We start from the raw sequence: 25,684 nt of genomic DNA, 5'->3' as shown, positions 1-25,684 counted from the left end.
AAATCGTAACTCCATATTGGATAAGCCACTTTTCAAGGCTTAAGCCACCCTGTGACTTTCTTAGCCACACGCCACACAATCATTGACAATATAACCACAAGCCACACAATCATTGACAATATTAAAGCTGAAAATTTTCTCAATTCATACAGAGGAAGTAGATGTGTATATTTGGTTTAGATTAAACTAGAATGGTGGCTAGCCGGGAAATTCTGGTGACTACAGAGGATCTATTGGGGTACCTCTTCTTGTCCTGTCTATTTTTTTATTTATTTTTTTTAAATCTTCAACAATAAACTTTGACAATAGAAAATTTCACATATTTAGTTTTCATTTTTTTGACGTTTTATTCAATAGGAAAAACCGGAGTTTTTACAAAGCAATCAAGCTGATTCCTCTTTTTTTTTGGAAATATAGAACGTTACAGTAATATTGAAGGACAATAATGGACAAGAATGTTCAGAATAGAGATGGAGTTATTGTTCTTTTTTTTTACGAAAACAATTTAAAATGGCGGCTAGACGCCATAACATTGGTTAGAGTGGGGAATTATTCAATTCGCGTTAAATTAATCTATTATTAATGACCGTGTAACTTTTTTTTCAACGCGAGGTTCAACGCTAGACAAAGGCGTTGATGTTTAAAGCAAACGTAGAGAGTTCATGCACCGCTCATGCTCTCCGCTCGCCTCCACCACAGCACTCTCTTTTGCCACCATTAATGAGCTTAATTAGCTTTGCAAAAAGATCGACGAGATGTGAATGTTGTTAGTGACAAAGTTTAACTTTTGTTCTTGTTTTTAAAATTCAACTGCAGCCCGCTTAATTAGCCAACCAAGAATATCGATCTCGTTAACTGCGACTCATTCAAAATGTTCGTCATTCTCGGCCACTCATTTCTACTCTAATTAACTTTTCAGGCCCATAATTTTGGATTACTTAAATTTTAAATAACAGTTTTATTTTATTATTTTCACGTGAATACATCTTTAAATTTGCTATCATATGGAGGCAATCCAAAAAAAACTAATGATAACAAAGTCGGGGGGATACAGTTTGGCATTATAGTTTCGAATCTATCGTCATCATCCAAAATTAAATTAGACCACTGGATAGCTAAAGGATCAAAGAATTCATTACGATAAGTGAGGACTGTGACGCATCGCACGCGGTGGAGGGGAAAGCGCCGCCATTTTGAGATCATTTTGCTGCTTAACGAGATTTACAAATGGTATAACTTTCGACTCGGAGAAGCTACGATGTTCGTTTAAGTTTTAATCGTCAGCTGTCGTCACAATCTATCGATTGTATATAAATCATTAGTGTAAAATAGTGACAGTGAATATAATAAGGTGTTAGAATAAAAATATATTATCAAAAATATATAATGTCGGCCTATACGCGTCGAAAAACCAAAACCAAATATAGAGATCATATACGGTTGGAAAGGGCTTCTCAAGAACAATCGAATGGTAATAATAAAACACCATATGACCGAGTCAAGCTGTGCCGGGAACGTAAAAGAATGAATGCGGCCGAGCGGATCAACGACGGTGTCAGTACATCTGCAGCTGGGGCGGTTGAAATTATGCAAGTGGATGATGAAATCGACAACGGACTGTATAGGCATAGATTGTGTTCGATCGTCGATAATGAAGAGACATTGTTTCATCTTAAATACATAAATAAAAATATTTTATGTAAAAAAAATAACCCGTTACGTAAACGTATTCACGTACAACACACGGCCGTGTCCATGACACAGCCACAGGTTTTTTTTTTTCTTAATTTAAGGCGCATTTAAATCTGAGGTTATTGGCGTCCAGAGATTTCTCTTATGCACCTCTCCTTTATAGTTGTGTTCTCTCGTTACATACAACACTATGCAGATCATCACTATACATTATGCTGTAAGCTTCTAGGAAAAAAAAAAATTTAAGAGATTCGAACCCTTGATCTCAGCGTAGGAATCCAGAAATGAAAGATTAACTAATATTTGGTGCACAATTTGTACACATCTTCATAATATAGGGAAAAAAAACTATTAACTATTATAAATTGACCCTTAAGGGAACGCTGTGGCAAGCATCTTCCCGGTTATTGCAAGGTTCCTAGAACAGTACTCCATGCACTTTCACTATACAGTAAGGTCAGATTCAGGGTTAAACAAGTACACCAAGGCACATACAACTACCCTTCCAAAGGCTACCTTCCTCTTTAGTGATAGCCTCGGCAAATGGAGTACACCCTTTAAATCCAAGGAGTCTTCCATTGATTCTGAAGTTGTACGTAGGGCCGACTAACCTACCTAGCAAAAAACATTGGATAATTGGTGTGGCTAGGGGCTTTTCATTGGCTGTAATGCCAAGAAAGAAGAAGGCACCTCCTTCTCCCTCGTTACATTCCCGATGGAAGCAGTATGGAGCCGAAGGACACTGGAGCACATCTTCCCTCTCGAACCATTTGACGATCGACCACAGTCGACGAAGGAGAGAGAGTTTTATATCCATAATCTCACCCTTTTTATTTTTTTTAGATTCTACCATTAAGAACTCCTTAAAAACGATGTACACTAGGGTGGGTCAAAAAAATCGACTATTTTTTTTTTTACAAGTGCAACGGAAAAATGGGTTCCTAGACACCTTAAAAAAATTCCCACAAAATATGAGCTCTTAATTTTGAAGGGAAGATCCTCCGTATCGCAGTTTTTCATTTTTTTTTTAGTCCAATAGAAAAAAATTCATACCTCTCTATTAATTGACTGTACAAAAAAATGTTTCGAATGAATTTTGTAGGAAATTTAATGCTCTACAAAAAAGGTACCTTATATTTTTTTCGTAAACCTCGCCATTTGAAAGATATAAAGGATTTAATTTTGATTATTTTATGACAAATTCCATTTTTGTTTATGAATTTTATACCTCGACAATAAATGACTTTTACGAAATGCGAAATACTAATATTTGTTGGAAATTAACTGCTCTATAAAATCGGTGTCTTATGTTTTGGCGATAAAATTAACCGTTCAAAAGATATTCATCATCAAACTTTCATGTGTACGGATTTTAAAAGTTTTTGATTAGATATTCGAAAAATTTCAATTTAATTTATGATTTTTAAGAAAATTTACACGAATTTCAGTTGTTATCGATTGAGAAACGTCAAAATATTTTTTAAGTTTTTATTTATGTTTAAGTATATTTGTCTCGATTTAAAAAATAAATTGGACATTATTTATCGCTCAGTTAAATATTTATTAACAAAAAAAGCAAAGTTTTCATTATACATATATTATATTATGATATGTTTCAGTATCAGAGAAAAACAATGTCCAACTAGTTATAAATAAGTATTTTATTTCAATTTTCAAACAAGTTTTTGTTGCAAGTTGGGTAATTTTTCCGATGCTCTTTGACAACTTGCAATAAAAATTGAAATTGCTCTTCGTTTTTTGTTAAGCATTGGTTGTATTCACTTACTAATGCGACACCTCGCTCTGCCACATCATTAACAACTTTTAATTGTGCGAAAAATTCTTTATTTTCATTATAACTGTCATCAGTAGACCATAAATCAATATTTTTATCAAGAAAATCATATGGCAGATCAAAGAGCTCAAACAGTTTCATTGACTTCTTAGAAACAAAGTCACTTATGTTTTTTTGCAGAATTGAATCCAAATTTTTTTACGAAATTTTGATAATTTTGAAAATAAAACTCAAATAATACTTATATTAATGACAAGAAATGAAATTTATAAATTAAATTGAAATTTTTCGAATATCTAATCAAAAACTTTTAAAATCCGTACACATGAAAGTTTGATGATGAATATCTTTTGAACGGTTAATTTTATCGCCAAAACATAAGACACCGATTTTATAGAGCAGTTAATTTCCAACAAATATTAGTATTTCGCATTTCGTAAAAGTCATTTATTGTCGAGGTATAAAATTCATAAACAAAAATGGAATTTGTCATAAAATAATCAAAATTAAATCCTTTATATCTTTCAAATGGCGAGGTTTACGAAAAAAATATAAGGTACCTTTTTTGTAGAGCATTAAATTTCCTACAAAATTTATTCGAAACATTTTTTTGTACAGTCAATTAATGGAAAGGTATGAATTTTTTTCTATTGGACTGAAAAAAAAATAAAAAACTGCGATGCGGAGGATCTTCCTTTCAAAATTAAGAGCTCATATTTGGTGGGAATTTTTTTAAGGTGTCTAGGAACCCATTTTTCCGTTGCACTTGTAAAAAAAAAAATAGCCGATTTTTTTGACCCACCCTAATGTACACGGACTGTGGGCCCAAGGTTAAGATCCCAAACTTGAGTGGGGAAAAATTAACCATCCTTTCCTCTAGAACTCCCCTAAAAAAAAAAAGGCTTTCCCGGGAAAAAGTTTTTCAAAAATATTTATTGAAAGAAAATTCCCCAAAATATGTGCTTTACATCTTAATTAAGACGAGTTTCTTTTAGTAGTGTTTGCCCCCTACAAACACCTAATAGACCTGTTTGTAGATACCACTTTTTTGTACTCAGCATCTCAAAACAGATTTTACCATTTCCGCAATCACAATACTTCCTCAAACGAGAAGATAAAAGATAACAAACTTGACTTAGGCTAGAGAATAGTACCATAAATTACCCTCATTATACATTGTATCCATAATTTAATTTGTGATTCTAGTAGTGATAAAAAAAGGCTTCTTTTTCGCCCAATAAGAAATAAGGTAAATGAATTTATTCATGACACAAGAAGTAAAGTAGAAATTGAAAGAAATATAATGGTAATAAAGAGTGCAAGTTTACTATAGCTAGTACGTGACTTCAATATGGAAGCTGAGCTTTAACAGTAGCTTAGGCTGTAAACTTTACAATAATATTGTTAAAACTCTGTTTACTACGATAAACTTTAGTTTATTATTTATATTTCTTTTTTTTTATTATTATTATTTTCTCCTGCAGCTTTTCTATTTTCACTTTTTCCGCAAGAAATGCACATTTTTTTTTAATGTCCCATAAATGTGAAAAACTTTTCTGAATTCACACTCAAATGCGGGTGAACGTGAACAATCTAGCTTGATATGGTGCAAAAATTCATATGCTTTCTATTGTACCCTGTAGGTACAGGTGTACCCTGTAGGTACAGGTGTAAATTACATTAAAAGGATAAATACGAGGGTCGTTTGAAAAGTCCGTGCAAAGTCAGAGAGATAGCACTACTGGCGCGTATCGAGGTTATGTTTAGTTAGTAGCATCTTTTGAAAGTACACACACCAAGTTTCAGCCAGATCGGTCTATTTCTTTGTGTTTGGCATTCATTTGAATCGAGGAAGTCGAGTGATTTTCAAAAAATGGACGAAAAAGAATTTCTTGTGTTGATTAAACACTATTTTATGAAAGGCAAAACGCCTCAGGAGACTAAAGAGAAGCTTTTATAAACATTATGGTGACTCTGCACCTTCGATTAGAACAGTTTATAAGTGGTTTCAAAATTTTCGGAGTGGCCATATGGGCCACAAGTGACGCTGAACGTTCTGGACGCCCTGTTGAGGTTACTACTCCAGAAATCATTGATAAAAATCCATGATATGGTGATGGATGAAAGAAGAGTGGAAGGTGCGTGAGATTGCTAGTGCTGTGCGCATCTCGAATGAACGGGTACATAATATTTTGCATCAACATTTGGACATGACAAAGCTATCCGCAAGATGGGTGCCGCGATTGCTTACGCTTGACCAAAAACGAAATCGTGTAAGGACGGTTTGCAGCTGTTCCAGAAGAATCCGCAGGACTTTAAGCGTCGTTTCGTCACTGTGGATGAAACATGGATACATCACTACACTCCTGAGACCAAAGAACAATCTAAACAATGTGTTACAAAGGGGGAATCTGCGCCAAAAAAGGCGAAGACCGTTCCTTCGGCCGGAAAGATTATGGCGACTGTCTTTTGCGATTCGCAAGGAATAATCCTCATCGACTATCTGGAAAAGGGTGCATATTATTCATCGTTATTGGACCGTTTGAAAACCGAGCTGCAAGAAAAACGCCCACGATTGGCCCACAAAAAAGTCCTTTTCCATCACGCACAACGCACCAGCTCACACCTCAGCAGTTGTGGTCGCCAAATTAATGGAAATAGGGTTCCAACTCATTTCACATCCCCCCCTATTCTCCAGACTTGGCTCCCTCGGACTACTATTTGTTCCCTAATATGAAGAAATGGCTGGCGGGAAAAAGATTTTATTCAAACGAGGAGGTGATTGCAGAAACGAATGGCTATTTTTCAGACTTGGACAAATCCTATTATTCGGAAGGGATCAACAAACTAAAACGTTGGACGAAGTGTATAAGCCTAAAAGGAGACTATGTTGAAAAATAAAAAAGGTTTACCCCAAAAAATTAAGTAGTTTTTATTTTTGCACGGACTTTTCAAACGACCCTCGTAAAAATTATTTAATTTTATAATGAAGGAAATTAATTTTAAATAACCTACCTTATACTAAAAGTTGATATTTAAACATTTGAATGTTTTAAATAAAATAAAATATAAACCGGAAGTGAACTGTCTATTTTAGATTGTAACAAAGAATACCGGTTTAAAGGATTATTGTAGAAGCGATGTGAAAGATGAAAACCATTGAACTTTGTGGAGAAAAGAGAAAAAGCAAAAAAAAAAAAAGCGAGGAGAAAAAAAACAGCAAATACAAAGATCTGAAAACAAATAGAACAGCAAAGGGGAGCTACAAAAATGTATGACATCCAGAACAGAAGGAAGTTAAAAAGCCAGAACATCACAAAAAGGGAGATAAACATTCAAAGACACGTTTTAGTGAACATTTTTTGTTTAAAAAAAGAGAGGGAAAAAAAGAGAGGGAAAAAAAGGGAGGGAAAAAAATAAATTCCAAAATAAAAGTTTTAATCTTAATACAAGATTAAAAAACAGTAAGCTAACAATACTCGTACAAGTCTATTTCTATTACACAGAATCTTCTGCTTTTTTTTACCACTTACAAAAGCTTAAATATTCATGAAGGAAAGCGGATTACCTACTTTACACTTGTGATCTTGGTATATATGGGAACATGTCAGCCTGTAAACACTTTTAAAATACCAAAAGTACGCTTTTAGGGTTTAATTGGCGGCTTTGTCCATCCTTAAACTAGACAAACACTAGCCTAAGTATGGCCTAAGCGGTCAGGTACTACTCAGAATCCCAAAAGTCGACGAAATTGTCATCACTGGACACACGCTACAATCACAAGGCGGATCATCTTGAGCCGGAGCTCAGCAGTGGTACACTCGAAATTTTATTAGTAGGGGAGACTGTTGTACCTTGGAACACTTTTTTTGTTTTTTTCGTCTGTATATGATATAAATTAACATTTCGAACATTTAACTATGTCTCTACGAAGAGTGTTGTTTAAGCTACAATTTCCAATATTAAATGTTTAAAAAATATAAATATTAACTGTAAAAATGATGGATCTGTCAAATGATGTTTTCTGTTCCATGGTACAACATGGTCATGTACCCTGGAACATGAAATATTAAAATTAAAATTACACACAATTAGAGAAAGAAAAGATGTAATCAACACAATATACAAAATACTAATTCTGCACTAAAAAACAAAGAATCTGATAGAAATTTTCAAATAATGGAGTGTGGATTAATGAGCCAAATGCTAGTCCATTGTTCTTAATTACAAGCATCGCCAACATATCACTTCCACGCATTTGACAGTATAATTAGCAGAATACTTAAAATTTTCAGCCCCAGATTCTTTAAAAACTTTTAAATGTGTCTTGATAAAGTGGCGAGAGCCACTTTATAAATTTTGCATGCTTCTCTAAATGAAATCTTGTTTTCAGAATTAGTTGTAACAGCGGCTTCTTCAATGGCATTACAATTAACAGGTGGCCTTTTCTTGCCTTTTTCACTACGTGGCATCTTTGCCTATAAACAAATAGAATAAAGTAAATAGCCTTTTGCAAAAGAGTAGTGTTCCAACGTACAGGATGCATGTTTGTCCATTTTGTACGTGTTTGAACAAAAGTTGCAATCTAAATTATAGGTTAGGAATAGAAATCAAAATAATATAAGTAAGATTTTCTCTTCCTAGGAGCTTTCCCGGTGATGGACAGTGTTCTCTCGTTACAGACAACACTGCCCATCACCGGAGGCCGGCAGTGCACTGAAAAAAGCTCCGGGCGCCAATAACCTTAGATGTTGACGCGCCTTAATTAAAAAAAAAAAATATTCTACTCACTATTTAGCGGAGATTATTATTCCTGACGTGGTTGATAGTTATATTCACTATTTTTGAGAATGAACACTTCGGTTTGATGTTATAAAATTTTACTTCTCACTAAACTAAAAATTGCTCTGAAAACCGCCAAAAGTAAACAAGAAAACTGAGACTCAGTTTATACGGCTGTTATAGCTATCACATACTTCAACAGAAAGTCCACAGATGACACCAGTGCCCAGAAACATGAATTGTTCCAAGGTACACTAGGCTCAAGATGCAACAGCCTCCCTTAGGATTTCCGTGTTTTTTTTAAATCATTTCGGCGAAGGCTGATTAAACAAAAATTAATAATTATTTTGAATTTATAGCTCAAACGTTTTTGGGAAGCTGTAGAGTTAGGCGCTAATCCGTGGTTTTTATGTTTTGCTAGCTTAAAAAAAAACAGCTGTGGAGTTATTTGCTGGACATCACATTTAGAGCTAGAGTAGCATCTTGATGCTAAAAATTAGCTAGAGAAGGCTCATCAATTCAGGAATTATCATCGCCTCAGGGGGTGTCTCATGACATAGAAATCCTAAGAAGTTTCTGGACTTTCCTGATGAGTTTTGGTAAATATTGTCTTACTTCATTCAAGAACTTAGGAGTGTCAGCTGAACGCCTAGTTTTTGATGAATTTCCTCCCATTGGAGCTCTGCAGGAAGTTACGATACAACAAAGTGCAGCATACATAGAAGTGATGGATGGAAAGCACAGGCCAGAGACAGAAGATAAAGGTCCATTAACATTCACTAAGATCCAAATAGAGCTCAGATATGATAGCTCGAACTCACCAGCCTCGAGAACTAACTCAAAATGCTTTTCTCTTAGAAAAACTTAGAAATTCTGGTGTAAATACTCATCAACCAATTTAGGAAAAATAAAAGGCGTCCTTCCCATTGGATGAAAGAATCTCTCTTTTATTTCGAAAAACATGATGGGGCTTCTTTTATGACGTATTAAAAACGGGAATCACTTTGTTCAACTGTAAAAGTGGGGCAAACGCCCTGCTCTCCTTTGAATTGATTGCACAGGAACAGATCAAAATGGTGTAGCCAGTTATTTTTTATTTTTATTTTTTTTTGGATGTAACTCCAAATTCAGTCGAATATAATCCATTTTGTTGGAGATGAATCAAAGAAAAACGCTCGGTCTGAAGTTATTTCTTGTCCTGAGCGCTTTATTTCAGTTTCTCATTGAGTTTCGCATGCGATATGGTTTGAGCGCTATATATTCCACTCTCATTGATAGCTCAGGAAGTAATTCAAAAGAAAATTTTGTGGTTTAATGATTGGATCAATTGGTCTAAGCAAAGAAATTGTGAATTTGGGCAAGTTTTCGTGTCCATAGAGCAATGGAGGAAGGAGCTGAATACCCTGAAAAGTAATCTAACCGTTGGTTATCGGTCGGATTACCGAGATAAAGCTTTGAAAGGGGTATTTCATAATATTTACAAGCAACTTTCCCTGGATGTAGACTATATAAATTTGGGTATGCGTTTCTCCAATATTAGTAATATATTCAAAATAAGAGGAGAACTTATTAATTTAAATTATAAACCTTTCATCCAGGGAAAAGACTACTCCTGCTCTATGTGTAACCTTCGTGAGGACGAGGATGTGTACCATTTCTTAGGTCGCTGTAGGGTTCTTGCGGGAATAAGGAAAAAGTGTTTGGGTGGCCTCACCTTAACGAGAGACGAAATGATAGTATGGTTGAATGGTGCAGATTGGGCAGCTCTGACCAGATACCTAAACGAAGCTACACTTTACCGGTCATATTTAGTTGAAAATTTCAATTTTTAATTATACAACCTAAAATAAAAAATGTAAAATAAACAAAAAAATGTATTTGTTAATTATTTTTCCTTTTATATAGAATTTATTCACAGTTTTCCTTCTTTGTGTTAATGGAAAGTTTTATTTTCTTAGGTAAACTTTCTTTTTCTTTTTCTTTTCTTATTTGTTGTATTAACAGCACTCCTGACAGACAGCCGTTGCTATGTCAGTACAAATATTTTTATGTAGAGTTCTTTTTTTTCTTTCATAAATGAATTGTAAATATTTTCAATAAAATAAAAATAATAAATAAATATTCCACTCTCTGAAAACTACCGCCAACACTTAGCTCTGTAATGCTCTGTTCTAACTTGGTTCTAGCTCTGTTCTAGCTTTGTTTTAATAGGAGCATTTGAGAGCGCTTAGTGGGGACCTATCCTCTTCTTGGAGTTACTATGACGACAGTTTCAGCTGTTCGCGACTGACGAGAAAAGCTCTAAACATTCAGCGCTTTCCAATTCCTTTATTAATAAATATTTTATAGCCTTTTTACAGTATCTATGGTTTCTTATTTTTCAGATATGATTTTGTGGCTCCCAGAAATTATCCTCTTGTTGGGATACCTCTGTTCTATAAAGCCCTAAATAAACTTAAACCATTCTACTTTATTGTAACCCATTTATTTTTAAAAAGCTGAATATTTTACATATTTGACTGCTTTATAATTATTATTTCAGCTAATAATTGATTCTTTGTTTCAGGTATGTGGCTGAAATTATTATGCTAGTTATAAATTCATCTACATTCGTAAGTAATGTTTTCATTATAAAGGTAATATTTTATTATTGATTACCCGTAGCTTATTGGTTAATAATTAAGCAATAATGTTCACTATAGTTCACCTTAGCTTTAGAAATATATTAAAAATTGTAGGAGCAAATAATTGGTGAAGTGAACGATTTTAAATTCAGCGAAATTCGTGTCTTTTTCATTGTAAAATACGATTATAAAATTCAAGCCTTTAGGGTGGAAATTCAACGAAACTAACTTCATTAATGAAACTATTATAATTTATGAAATTAAATTCGAACGACTGTAGCAATCGATATTGTTGTTCGATAGAAAGTAATAATTTTCCTAATTGAATTTAACTTCTTTCCTTGTTTATATAAAACAAAACTGACATTATCTTTTATTAAATAATTTTGGTAAGATTTCTGGGAAATTGTTTAGAAATTACGAGTGGAAATCATAAATTTGGGAAATCTTAAGAGTTTGTTCAAAAACAGAGAGTAACTCCTCCACAGCTGTATTGGTCCAAATGGCGGACTATTTTTTAAAAAAAAAAGAAAAAAAAAAGCAACAATTTGGTTGTGATCATTTTTAGTTATTCTTAAACTGGACACGAGACCACACATTTTCTCGAAATTCTTCTCGGACACGAAACTTTAGTTAACCCAATCAACAACGGACATCTCTGAAATCAGGCGCCACGATAGCCGAGCGGTTAAGAGACTAGACCCGCAAAGCTAAGATGTATTGTCGGTTTAGTGGATTCGATTCCCCTATCTGTAGGCCTTGGATTTTTATTTAATGCTTAATATGAGAAATTTTACAGTAAATATGTTTCCTAGTCGCCTCCGACCACGACACCTAATTTGGGTAGTTGGACGTGAAGCCCCGCCTGAAAAAAAATAGGCAATTACTTTACTACTTACTACATCACTGAAATCTCATTGTTCTGATCAGAGGGCGTTACAGAAATATGCTTCACTCATTTACATACACTGCCACTAAAAGACTGTTGTGAATAAGCTGCAAGTTTTTTTTTCTCCAAAACTAAGTGTGCTTAGAAGCACCATATTCCTCAGGGAAGTTGGAATTGCCCATAGTAAAAGACTTTATAGGTCTCGGGAGCTGTTGAATCCGTTTCTGGGGAGTGGTTCGTTTGCCCCTAAAATAAGTCATAGACTCGTCTATTCCCACCCCAAACAAGTAGGCTGTAAATGAATCTACCATTAGTATTAAAGAAAATTAAACGGATATAGTGCTAGAAACGAGCTTAGTAGATAAAAACTAAGTACGTTAATAAAGTAAGTGGTACTAAGTATTTGGAAAAGTAAATGTCGGTTTATGTGTAAGATGTCCGATCTAGGAAGCAGGTTAATGGTGTGTACATAGGGTGCCAATGATGTAATATTTAGCAGCCAACCCAGCTTCCCAACTTCTCTCGTTGTAAATTCTTGAATAAAACATTCGGTCAGCCAGAGTGTGTTCCAGCTTCGTTCATCTTGAACGGTATTAACCGGCCACTTGCTTCAAAGCTACCATTCTCTAAGCTTCGGACTATATTTGATTTCTTTTTAAAGCGTTAATGTAAGTAGTAAGTCCCAATTGCGCTACATAAAACTTTGTTAGGGTTCTGTATTTGTGCTTTATTTTGGTTTCCGTTGCAAGAAAAAAAAAGCCTGCTTCGTTATTCTAAATTCTCTACATGTTTTTGTTCTTCTTGTTACCCAGTTTTCTTATTCACTACATCTTGCTGCCAGTTGTAATTCTTCAGACAATTCTTTTATGTATGTCCAGTTTTTGTTTATACTTTTTATTTTCATTGTGAACTTTAATTCCTTCTTACGATTTGTCTATCGATCTAGTAAAACAAATCTACAAGGTTATTATCTAGGATATTATCTATTACAATAAAACTCTTTGTCTAAGAATTTTGAGCTACTTTAATTGTAAAAAAAAAAAAAATAGTTGCAGTCTTTAATTTCAGTTTGTTGAAGAAATGTCGACTACACTACTGTTTCCGTTTCAGTAGAGTCAGCAAGTGTGAGAGGGAAACACGATTTGAAGTCGAAATCTCTACACCAAACCGGTTTATCCACCTTGATGAAAGTTCGAAACCGCTCAGAGCTACTATAAACATGATGGTTACAATGGATAAAATCTAAAGATATCATCGGTAAATTTTTTGAACAAATGACGTTAGATTGAAATGGAATTCATCATGGCAGGACTTGACAACTTGGGTGATAAAAAAAAAGAAACATTCAGGTCACTGTTATAGTTCGGGCAGAAGCATAAAAAGAGAGTATACTTTAGAACTTAGTGTTTTAGAGTGAATAGATTGAATACTATAAAGCTCTCTTAACGTTCACTGCCAAACGTTTAGATTTAGCACATATAATCTGAAGAGTGGTTACAAAGTTTAATGCACTCAAGATTTATATTCTTTTCGTGTAAAAATTTAAGTGTGTTCGCCTTGATGAACATTGCCACCGAACGGGCAAAAGGCGCGTGAATGAAAGTATGTTGTAGCGCCACCCCCAAGTAAAATTTAAATTAAGGAAAAAATAAACAATATTTACAAAAAAAAAAGGACATCTTAATTTTCTATACTTCACTAATTTAATTCATTTAAAATGGAATCTGTCCCCCCGCAAAAAAATAAATGTTATTATTTAGTTATTTCTGTGGCCAAAGAGATGTATTTACAATTAGCGGCCCTCGCTGCTAAGTGGTATGCGTGATACAGTGTAAACAATTCATGTGAGCTTAGCGACCCGGTTCATTCTACATAAAGAAATTAAAAAGTTCTGAGTTACGATTTTTTTTTTTTTATTTCTCGTATTAATATTTAATTGTGGAATGGCCTCTCACAAAAAAAAAGGTGCCCGTGTGTAGTACACAATCTAATTTGCGAATAGGTTAGCTGATCCCAACTAGATCAAATTTATCACACTGCCGGCCCCATGTGTTTTGTGTGAGCTTCATATGAGTCAAAAGATACCCTCAGCTGCGCCTTAAGTTCAGGCAGGTGGTTAGTCTATTTACTTCTCTCTAGACGCATATACAGTATATGCTTTAAAAGTATTGATGCAGTGAAACTTTAGAAGAACAAAATCCTCTCCTTGAGAGTTTTTCCCTCAGCTTCGTATTCACAAGACAGGCACACCGATTTAGGCCAGTGTTCCACACCATTTCACAAGAGATGAAGAGTTGAATACCACTGGATGGTTCCTCCTAGAAGCTTAGTTCAGTCGTGTGTTTTATGGTACAGCCAAAGTGTAGAACTTTGCAAAGTATGATCTATCAGTTTCGAGCATAATAAAGAGCAAAAAGATCTTTGTATCAAGATAGTATTTTACAAACAAAATAAGGGTGGATCAGCGATTTAGCGTATTGTTTTTTTTTAATTGAGAGGATTGGATTCTATAGATATTGGAAGCTTTGGCTGAGCTCTAAAGTTCGTTTATAGTTTAATGAAAGTTTCTATCGTTTGTGAAGAAGTCTAGAGAGAGAATTGCGTCTTACAGTCACAATGCCACAGCAAGAAACTCAGAAACAAACTGCACTGTGCCTCCTGTTGTAACTGATTGCACCTGAAACCTGAAGAAACTCTAATTAATGAGATGCATGGGCTGCATACTGGATATATCAGATATTTATTGCAAACATTATAATATTTATATTCAATCTTTAATAAAGAATATTACCTAAAGAAATTGAAAATTATAGATTCATAGGTATATTTTAATTAATGAAATAGTAAGTAATAGTAGTTTTTTCTATCCTGAAAAAACAAAGATTTAGTTCCTTTCAATGTAGTTTAAGTAAAAGAAAAGAAAACGTGAAAAAAAGATTGAGTAGTGTCGGATAGCAACCAAGATGAAGGTATTAAACTCCTTTGTATTCCTCTAAGGAGTCCTCTTTGCTTTAAATGAAACAGAAACTGGGTAAGGAAGGGAAGACAAGTTAAAAGAAGTTCTTAAAGCCATGTAAATCCACAGATTGTGGAGATTCTTTTAATGAGGAAATAGAAGAAGAAAGAGTGAATTGAATGTTGGAGAAAGATGAATAATGTTAAAAAGGAAGTCCAAGGACAATCAATGGTAAAAGGCAGATAAAAAATCTACCTAGCGCAGAGATAATTGAAAATTAAAAAATGAAGAAGTAAGAAAGCAATTTAAAAGAACCAAGTTTAGATTCACAAGTAGGTTAATCTATGGTTATTACTAAGATTGGCACAACAATGCATTAAATGAAATTAAGTAATCAAATGGCACTGCTTATCGTTGTGTCCATTGCGTATAATAGGAACATAGAGAATATCAGTCTACGGAAGAAGCTTGGCGATGTCAAATCGAACGGTATTCATAAAGTGGAGTATATGATAAAAGATTTGACAAGAAATACAGAGGAGACGTGCGAATTTAGGAAGCATACAGGAGAACAGAAAATGTAACCTACTCTGCCAATATCTCTTGGTATTCTATGGAAGTCAGAAGTAATTATGTTTTAGAGGCAGTTTGGACAATGCTGACGAGTTATTGATGGAGTGACATTGGATCATTTGTTTGGAAGTACACCGTTCATTTCTTGAGAGTAGCAATCTGGAGTTTTTTTTGAGGCAAAATACATTCACTGTATGTTTATTATTTATTTGATTCAATTCTTCGAACCTTTAAGATCTGTCGAGCACTCTTTACTGTGGTGCTAGGCAAGACCCTGTAACACTCCCACCAGTCCAAGTTATCTAAGAAATCTCAGGAAGAGTATATACTCTTCCAACACCTGATAAGTTCGCAGGTGCCTTCCTTTGATAATGGCATCGCAATCAGTCAAGATTGGAGATTCCTCAATCTTACCACAGAATCTTGCAGGTGTCATCGCTGTTATAAATATCCCATACTAATGCACTCTGAATACAACACAATCCTCGGGTAAGGAAACCCATCAGCTTGCGGGATTTATTGTTATATTAAACTCAGGCCGAGGAACACTTCAGACCTCTGCCGAATAGTTCTTTGCTTGTCTTAGCCCCTCTGCTGATCACTTTCTCCACATCTTCTTTCGCATAAAACGCTCGTATCACAACACATGTACATCCCAGGTATTTAACTCGCTTGCAGATTAGTGTAAATTCTTCCAAATACTAAAATTGTTTACGCTTCTTAGCTTAAAAGAGGCGTGTTTGCTTTTATACATTACTTTTCTGTCCTACTCCCAATGACGTTCCTTTGGTTTCCAGAGCACTTGCAGTGATAGGATCTTAATGGAAAGGACGGCATTGTCAGTGTGACAGAAAACTTGTTCAGCATGCTAGAGATATGGACTATAATTGTTTGCAAATGTATTTTTATAATGTTAATGAGTTCGCCGAATGAATACAATTCACATAAATGCGTGTCTTTATTCAATGAAAACATAGAAAAATGAATTCCTTATAGAAAGTTACAAGAAAGAGTAAAGAAAAAACATTCTTTCAAGTAAACATTATCATCATTAGATATTTTAATTTAAAAAAAAATAAAAGGAGTTTAAAAAAACTATCATAAAATACATAATTTTAAATTCATTCAATGGCGAGCCATAGAAATTACAGAACCATACATAACGGTTCTTTTTATTCGTTAATTTCTATCAAAACGTCACGAAATAGTGAGCACATTTCATTAAACACAGTTTGCGCAGCAATAGCGACACATCTTTTCTGTAACATTTTCCAAATTGTGAAAAATTTCTTCCAGCCACCTGAGGATTCCTGTAAAGGAAAATTTTTAAAATAAATATTTTCAAACATTTACAGCAAATATAGAACTTGTAAGATCGGATATCAAAAAAGTTGAGAACATTATTTTATTATTCAAAAGAAAGATAATGACTGGGAAATCCTTTGTTAACATTGCTAATAAATAGAACAAATTCCTTTTCTTTAAAAGGGTGTTTTGATGAAGTAATTAAAACGCTGGAAGGCTCTACAGTGTTAACTTTTAACCTTTACAGAAACTAACGATGGAAAATGATATTCCTTGCTGCTGAGTACAGCAGATCAAGTTATCAGATTTGTTAACGGTTTTCAACATAGTTTGTGTATACAAAAATTTATTAAAATGTTTGAAGGCATAAAAATAAAAAGAGCGTTTTATTTAACCTATTTTAAGGGAAGACTAATATTTAGATAAACTTGTGTACGGAGAGACCCTCCGAGAATTGTAGTAAGAAAAATGGTTTCAGATTGTTATTAATAATGTATAGATACTAAAATGATTACTGATATCAGAAATTCTTTACATCAAGTCTTGGCCAACTATTCTTCCTGAGCGATGGGATAAGTTTGGCTTAGAGTTCAGCTCTTCGGAGGAGAAAAATCCACGCCTTCACACTTTGCCCAAGAGTTGCTCGCCAAACTACTAAGTCTAATTGAACAGACAGGGCTTGAGAGGGTGCTATAACTAAGTGGATACCATACTACTCCCTCTAGGTCGTAATGGCGCAGCCTTCTTAGCCAACCCTTGTACAATCTAAACTACACCAAGTCCTGACTACCACCACAAAAATTATTTATATTTTTTTTTCGTATGTCATGTACACAAAACGTTTAAAAGGAAAAATCATTAAGGATCTACAAAGAAAATTATTTAAACATTAATCATGCATTACTTTAGTTTTGTATTGATTACCTCAGCCACACAATCAATTATGTCTAGTAATCTTTTCTCCAATCTTCCAGTGCCATGCTTCATTATTCTTATTATTTTCTTCAAGGTGGTAGAAGTCCTGGTTCTTGAATCAATCAGTGGATCAAAAGACTGACAGTTTTCCAGTTCTCTGATTTGACGAATCATATTGGCACGCAAACGTCGTAAAGCTGTCACCGTATCTGCTAAGATTTCTTCCACACTGTAAAAACGAACAAATTGCAACCAACAAGAATATTAATAAAAACTGTGGGTAATCACAAGTGTGGCCACTTGTTTTTCATCAGCTCCGTAGATTTTCTCTAAATCTTGACTATATTGCTTGATAAAATGTATTATTTTCATGCAGATATGCGGTGGAGTCACTCATTACGTTTTACATATCACAGTTTTTTTTACTGTATTTTAAAACTTACTCCAATCTCTCGATTTCCACAGATTCACTGTATGGTATCTTAATGTTATTTAAGGCTGCCATAAGTGCTGCTTGATCTACGGGTGAGGTTATTCCCAAATATTGCATATCCTCTTTAGTTACATTTGTAAATGCATCCCAATTAATTCCTTTTTTGAATATGTGTGTGAAATGGTTGTCTAGGCCGATACTTTGTAAAATGAAATAAATATCGCCAAGTTCATTTCCTGTGCTGGAATTTAAAAAAAAAAAATTGCAATAACATTAATTGTTCCACTTCTGATGAAGAACTCAAAATAATATTACGACTATTCAAAGAAACTTAATATTGCAATAAATATTACTTACGTTGTATTCTTATTTTGTCCACTAGCCATGTTGATTAAATGTTCTTGCTTAACTATTATTCTGTACAATAAAACATCTAGTACTAACACTAAATCACAAATCTATTGCACAAAGGTTATGCAGACTTCCATAACCTAAATGTAAGTATATAACCTTGCCTACAAAGTTACGAACATTGTAACCTTAAAATTTCCTCTCCTTCACTGCTTGTACCGAGATTCTAGTTACTAGTAACCAATCTATTCCTAACATTTGGAGCAATAACAAAGTTAAATTATTAAGAATGCAACAACAAATGCACGGACAGTTATTATATATTACCTTTATCTTGCAGTACTAATTATGTAGAAGCATTGTGATTAAAATTTATCGAATTTCCAACTGATGTATTCGTTGTGAGGTCACCTAAGTTCAAAAAAATACCCTACCAATAGTGAAGTGTTTGTTCAGCACAACTCAAAAACGACAAATCGTAGTAAGTTCAAATATTTGGTTTAGACGCCACAATAAGCTTTTTGACAAAAATCAGCGAAACGGAATTGCTATTTTATTTTTTATTCTGAATAAATTTTGTTTCTGTTTTCTTTTGATAAATTATTATACAAATAAAGTAACACAACATGAAGCAGTAAACATTTATAAAAGAGTAAAACTCTTGAAATATCTTTTGAATGGCAGAATTGGTAGTAACTTAGTAGTTCGTTCAAAATACAAGTGGCAATTTCTTTAAGCTGATTTTTGCAAATTCAATTTTGAAATTCACTATACATTCAATTTGTTTATACTTAATTCTCTCAAAAATTTTTTTCTTTAAATGGTGCTAGACAATGTTCCTCTTGCTGGCTCAATAATTTTTCTATCAACGTTCGTTTCACATTCTAAGTTAGTTCCTCGAGAATTATAGTTAATGTTACAGTCGTGTAAATGTGCTAGCCAGAATTTTTATACACCTAATTAAAATATCATCTCCAGTTGATAAGAAGAAGATCTGCTAGAAATAAGTTCTAATGAACTATTAATATTAAATCAAAACACTTGACTGAAGCAACTTAACTTTAATGAAAAACGTAGGAAAATTAATGATTTCCCAGTAGGGCTTGCGCTATTAGGCTAGGAAATTATCGTCTACTATACAGGGGGTCACTATTTTCTTATCACCCTCCACTTCCTTCCAGTTATTTAACTATTTAACAGGATCGTTAAGTTCACATTAAAGAAAAGAATGAAACTAAGGAAAACTTCTTATGAAAGTTCATATCTTGAATGAGTTGAACAATTTATTAGCGTCCTGTAAAAGGTCTTTTTTAATGGAAAATTCATTCAGAAAACCTCACTCTCCGGAAAACCTTCCACTACTTTAATGCGATAAAGTAATCTCTAACTCGTCCAAGATAAATCTACTTTAGAGTTCTCTAATTTTTTATTACTACAAAGTATTTAAATTGTTTCCTCCTCCCTTTGTGAGATTTCTTCAACTTTTCAGGGGAGGGGACTTTTTCAATTTTTTGTTTTATTATAACATTTTATTTATTAATTAAACTCCATTCTAAAATAAAATCTTAGTACTACGTATTCTCACACAACAGACTTGGAGAGTAGGGGAAGGGATTAGCTATGAGATTAGCATACTGGATTCCCACGCGGAGGTCCCGGGTTCGAATCCAGCTGCTGACCCTTAGATTTTCTCTTCCTAGGAGCTTCTTAAAGCTCACTGTCCGGTGATGGGCAGTGTTGTCTGTAACGAGAGAACACTGTCCGGAGGCCGGCAGTGTACTGAAAAAAGCTCCGGGCGCCAATAACCTTAGATGTTGACGCGCCTTAAATAATTAAAAAAAAAAAAAACAGACTTGGAGATAGATTCAAAGAAAAAAACAAGGAATATCAGTGTGAATGCTATTCGTGGCTTTTAATTATGGTTTTATACAGCCGGCCATGTAAGAAAAGGTATAGAATAAAAGGACAATGTTATGAAGTGATTATGAGGGGGGGTTTGTAAGAAAGAGATTTTCAGTTCGAATTCCGCATGTAGCTACTTTTTATTTATTAGAAAAAAATGTTAAATAGTAAAGTGTATACTTCCGCCTCCGTCTACGATATCTTATTAGTAGTTAAAGGTTATCCTTGCCTGAAGCTATAGGCGATTACTTGTTTCTTACTCGCTACACCGACTGGTACTCAAATCCGGATAATCATAGAATGAAAGACTTCCGAATCGATGCTAATTTTTTATTTAAACAATTATTATTGGATATTTACAGTTAAATTGTAAGAAAAAATTCTTATGAAGTGTTCTAACCAGAATTTTTTTAAATTTAATTAGTTAAAATAAATTAGAATTCTAACTTTTCAAATTCTTTTCTTCCATTTTATTGGAATGAAAAAAAAAAAAAGCTGTCGAATTGGGACAGTTGCCAGTTTTTAAGCAAGAACTTGGTCCAAGTCCCTCTTTATAGGTCACTACCCAAAACTTAGTAGAAGTTCTTAGTGTGGTGGTTCATCACCAACTTCGGGGGCCGAATCAACTTTGTAGCCGGCCAAAAAGGAAGTACAGAACATACTTCTTCCTCTGAAACTTTCACAAAACGGTCATAAACTTCTAGTAAAACTGATATTATCTAACTTAACGTTGAAGCGGAAGTGGTTTTTGGATCAGAACCTTTATGCAGAAGTAAAAATTATAAAAAAAAAAAGAAAAAAAAAAGTAACTTAGCTAGTTATTTTGAAATTTTGTAGATAACTATTTTCGGCAATTGGTTATACTATCGATACTTGATGCTATCAATACTTTCCTCTAGTAGTAACAGAAAGATAATCATTTCTTTAGTGAAGCTGTATCAGAAAGTGTCGATCTTATTTATTCATGAAAGCAAAAAGTTGAAATGTTCTCAACAATTAAATATTTCTTAGAATATTTAAAATAACGATTACAGCGCTGAAAAGAGGTCCTGTGGATTTGCATGTAATTATAGAACGTAATTAAAAATGAACTTTCATCTTGCCGGCCATTAAGTACTTTCACTAAATAATTATTAAGAAAAAGTTTATTTATGATTTTAAAGCTCTTAAATATACTTAGTTAAGTTGTTGGAGCCAAGCACTTAATGAGAACTTTAATTAACAACATTATCAATTTATTATAAATAAATAAACATGAACTTGAATTAAATTTTTTTTGAACATTTATTATTTACCAACACTTCCGGGGTAGGTGATTTTTCTGTTTAAAGTAGTAAAGTAATCGCCTATTTTTTCAGGCGGGGCTTAACGTCCAACTACTAATTAGGTCTCTGGACGGAGGCGACTAGCAAACATATTTTACTGTAAATTTTTTTTTTATTAACTATTAAATAAAATCTAAGGCCTAAGAGCGGGATTCGAACCCAGTACCACAATACATAATAGCTTCGCAGGTCTCACCTCTAACCGCTCGGCTACCGTGGCGCCCGATTTTTATCTGTGTTCTTTAATAATAGAATAAATATTTTTTATTATTTACAAAATAAAAAACAACGAGCTATCAAAGTTGTAAGGATGAAGTTAATGACAAAAGTTAGGAGTAAAGAAGCTACAGTAGTACTCAAATAAGTTTTTTTTTTATATAATGAGGGTAAAAAAAAGAGCGTATTACGGCTTTGTTGGATAAAAAAAGATATCTTTTTGATGTAAGCCATTGTAGACATGCTACTTATATTAAGTATAAAAATAAAAGTCGGTAAAAGATGAAAGAATTCATCATGTCCTGGAGGAAGGTTACACGTAGGTTTTAGTGATGAGAAAGTAAAATTTTGAATTTATAGTTTTACAAAGAGGATATTCATTCCTTTTTCTTTTTAAAATTTAAGACGTATCTGAGGTTATTAAGAGTTTTTTGTTTTGTAAAGAACACTGTTCATCACCGAATAGTAAGCAGCTGTAATAGCTAGGACAGGAGTCCCCCAAACTTTTTACACAGGGGGCCACAGTTCACTGTCCCTCAGACCGTTGGAGGGCCGAACTATAAAAAAAAAAAAACTATTTTAAAGTAAAGAAAACGAGAACAAATAGAATATTTCAAATAAAGAACAAGTAAATTTAAATCACCAAACTGCCCAGTATTTCTGGTGGGAATTATGGACCTGCTTTTTGGCTAATGAGATGGTCCAATGTCCGGTTTAGTTATAGTGTTTTGCCTTTCTTCCTACTTCTGGCTGTTATTTTACACTTGTTTTCGGAGCCGTGACGCGTGCATCCCGCGCGACTTCGGAAGTAGTACTGTACATGAGTGACGCAGCGCTTTGTGACGACGCCACATATAGTGCTCCTCTCACTGGTCCACCAATGAAAGAGATGCCCCTGCCGGAAGTGCGGCGGGGAGCCGGATAAATGTTAGGAACCCCTGAGCTAGGAAGAGAGAGAGCCAGAAGCTGGATTCGAATCCGGGATCTCCGTATGGGGGAATCCCTGAGCTAATACGTATCCCAAAAGAGGCGGTATTATTTCAATAGCAGTCTTCTTTTTTTTTTTTTTTTGAATTCGGTTAACGGAAGCAAGAAGAAAGGATGTGGTTTAAGGCGTAATGTTTATTTTACTATCACATTGCGTCACGCAATACTTTTTACTTGTTTTCTGAATGGTACAAACTAGTTCGTTTTTTGGTCAAATTGTAGCGTGAGCTGCTTACTCTTGAAGACCTTTTGACCATTCATACCTTTCTATTTTTTTTTTTTTTTTGACAGCCTTTCTGATGACAGAGAGCTGAAGGGATTGAAAAGCAGTAAGCTCTTTCAACCTTTCAGCTCTGTTCAGTAAAAAATATGAATTGGTTTTCATGAATAAATTTATCAATTCAGCCATCGGGAAGGCAAAAGCATTTTTCATGACTGGTAAGGTTGTAACGTAGTAATGTAAGTACATATATCAAAGAATGTAAATTTGTCTCTTAAATCTTCCCGTAGATTTGCAAAAGGCAGCATTCCGATAAACTGGAATCAATATTCTCTCTCTCTCTCCCTCCCTCTCTCTCTCTCTCTCTCTCTCTCTCCAGAAATGAAGAGCGTTAAGCCAAATAAGTTTGGAAGCCATTACCAAAAGCTTAACTTGGTATACTTATTTTTCTCTTTACTAGTAAACAACGCTTTTATCAGATTGAAAATACGAGAAAATTTGTAAAACTATTACCAAATAAATTGCCTTTCATATTCAGTAACTACTGGATAATGTTGTTTTCAATAAATAAGCTGGAGCATTTGTATGGTCCATAATGAAGCTATGGGCATTATATAGGGTAAAAAGTAGGGTAAGATGGCCACCATTTTGTTTGGAGGGTGCCTGCAAATTTTTTGGTAAGGGCTAGGCTTACTTTATTATTATTTTTGGAAACCTCGTACGCTCACAAACATAAGATAAGGAAAAACTTTCAGAAAAAATGCTAAGGGGTACATTTTGTTATTCTTACAACAAAAAAATAGCAATTGGCCATCAATCCCCACTGGGTTGGGTGAGTTGGCCAGTGTAACTTGGGAGAGATGGCCACATATTGTAAATGAAATGCACTAGTAAAACGTAAAAATAACAGAAAAAAATAAATGGTTACTTAATATTTACTTATTCTTCTTCTTTTTAAATGTTCTTTTACTGCAATTTGGGCAAGCGTATGCAAAAGAAGAGCAATTTTCGTGGAACCACTTCCGGCATACTATGCATTCCAACCAATCTTTTCTTTCTGGTCTTGTTGTAGCTTTCCCCATATCCTGTACATTCAGTTTCATCTATTTCTAAAATGGCATTACTTTCCACTTCAAATTCGATTCCTGTTTCGTCCTCTTCATCGGAACTTGGGGAAGGTGAGCGTTTTCTTTTTCGGACAATCCTTTCTTTCAGAATTGTCTCTTTGGGGGATGGTATTTCTTCGTTGGTTTGGATTTCTTAGCAACTCTGTTTTTCACAACAGCAATGTGCTCGGGTGAAATTAATAAAGTGACAACAGACTTGGCTCGTTTCCTCGCAGAGACGACAGTTTTGGGTGTGGGGTTAATACGATCTCAAATTTTCTTCAGTATAATTTCCGCGGTTAGTGTTCTGTCTTTAATGCAGAGTTGGCATTTTTCTGCAGTGAATTGGAAACTGAGCCGAACTATAAGAGAAAAAAAATAACAATAATTGGCCATCTATCCCTACTGTTTGATGGCCATCTGTCCCGAATGCTAGAGAGAGATGGCCAACATGATAAACATAACTCAACGCGTACTTTTTGACAGTTTTAGAAGTTAGGATTCATTAATGTATATTGTACTTTCCTAATATGTAAAAAACAACACTAAAATTTCGACACATACATTCGCTGCAGCACGCAATATGCAACTATCATAAAATTTTTTGTCGTGACGATAATGTTTTCATTCTCTGAGTTAATTAATAACGCTTTGACGCAAACCAAAATGAACTCACTGTAGTCAGACATGAAGGTTCATCACTGGAGAGGTCACGCAGCGCCGTCGGACGACATTTTGGTTAAATTTCGGCTGTTGGCCATCTCTCCCGATTGGCCATCTCACCCGACTTTACCCTATATGTAAAAATGGTAAATGGAAAATATTCAGTATTATTTACTGGGGCCGGGGTGTCAGTGAGGTGGTTAGGAAGCGTGGTTTTGTAAGTGGGAGATCCCAAGTTCGAATCCAGCGTATTAGCTACCTTTTTTTTTTTTTATAGTAAAGTATGTGTTTCCTGGGTATGTCCACAACACCCTATCTGGAAAAAAAATAGGTGATTTCCATTTACTAACAGGAACAATTGAGTCTCTGGACTCATCTGTGTTCTGGCTGGAGCTGAAAGTGGATTTTGGTTGCGATCAAAGCTTTGTCATAATGGCCAATCCAATCACAATCACTTCCAGCAATCACTGCCTTTAGTGATACTGCCTCTTTAGACTGTTTTTTTTTTTTTAATACTTCGTTTGCACCCGTACAATTCGCTAACTTTTATTTGAAACATTATCCCTTGAAAAAAAAATGCTTCTTAAGCAGGTAGTTCTGGAAGGGGAGAGGTGGTTTAAGCATACCTCTAAAGCGGTGGTTCCCAACCTGTGGTCCGCAAGAACTAAAATATGGTCCGCAAAAAACACTTGAACATTTTTAAAATAATATTATATTTATTTGACATGCGACGGCGCGGTAAGAGGGACGTAGAGCGAGCGTAGAGCGCCTAAAAACAAGTCCAACAATCGACTACAAGCAAATGATGATGTGCGTGTAGCTTTGAGCAAGCTCATCAATCCCAGAATTACCCATCTTGTTAAGAAAATGCAAGCTCAAAAAGCACATTAATATAACTGAAAACATAATCACAATGTTAATTGAAGTTTATTTTTAAAATCTAAAGGTAG

At 34.4% G+C, this 25,684-nt stretch overlaps 2 protein-coding genes across 16 annotated transcripts in view; one reads left to right on the top strand and one right to left on the bottom strand.

The window, feature by feature from the left end:
• LOC141447435 (5-hydroxytryptamine receptor-like) overlaps window positions 1-25,684 on the top strand; it is a 427,009-nt gene that overhangs the window by 325,096 nt on the left and 76,229 nt on the right. The window contains exon 1 of one of the 15 annotated variants that reach the window (XM_074114950.1): window positions 18,656-18,796. The exons of the other annotated variants lie outside the window; for them this stretch is intronic. The gene's annotated coding sequence lies outside the window, so the exon portion shown is untranslated. Of the gene's footprint in view, window positions 1-18,655; window positions 18,797-25,684 lie in introns of those variants that run through there. 15 annotated transcript variants of the gene reach the window in all.
• LOC141447437 (uncharacterized) lies at window positions 16,240-18,462 on the bottom strand. The gene is made up of 4 exons (XM_074114964.1): window positions 18,322-18,462; window positions 17,975-18,205; window positions 17,541-17,760; window positions 16,240-16,621 (listed from the first exon to the last, which is right to left on the bottom strand). The coding sequence occupies exons 1-4, from the start codon at window positions 18,348-18,350 to the stop codon at window positions 16,484-16,486; spliced, it is 618 nt and encodes a 205-aa protein (XP_073971065.1). The 5' UTR covers window positions 18,351-18,462; the 3' UTR covers window positions 16,240-16,483.

This window comes from Rhodnius prolixus, unplaced genomic scaffold (genome assembly GCF_049639745.1).
Source record: "Rhodnius prolixus isolate KJV_2025 unplaced genomic scaffold, Rpr scaffold_7, whole genome shotgun sequence".
In the NCBI taxonomy this organism is placed as follows: Eukaryota; Metazoa; Arthropoda; class Insecta; order Hemiptera; family Reduviidae; genus Rhodnius; species Rhodnius prolixus.
This window is presented reverse-complemented; position numbering and strand designations above follow the sequence as displayed.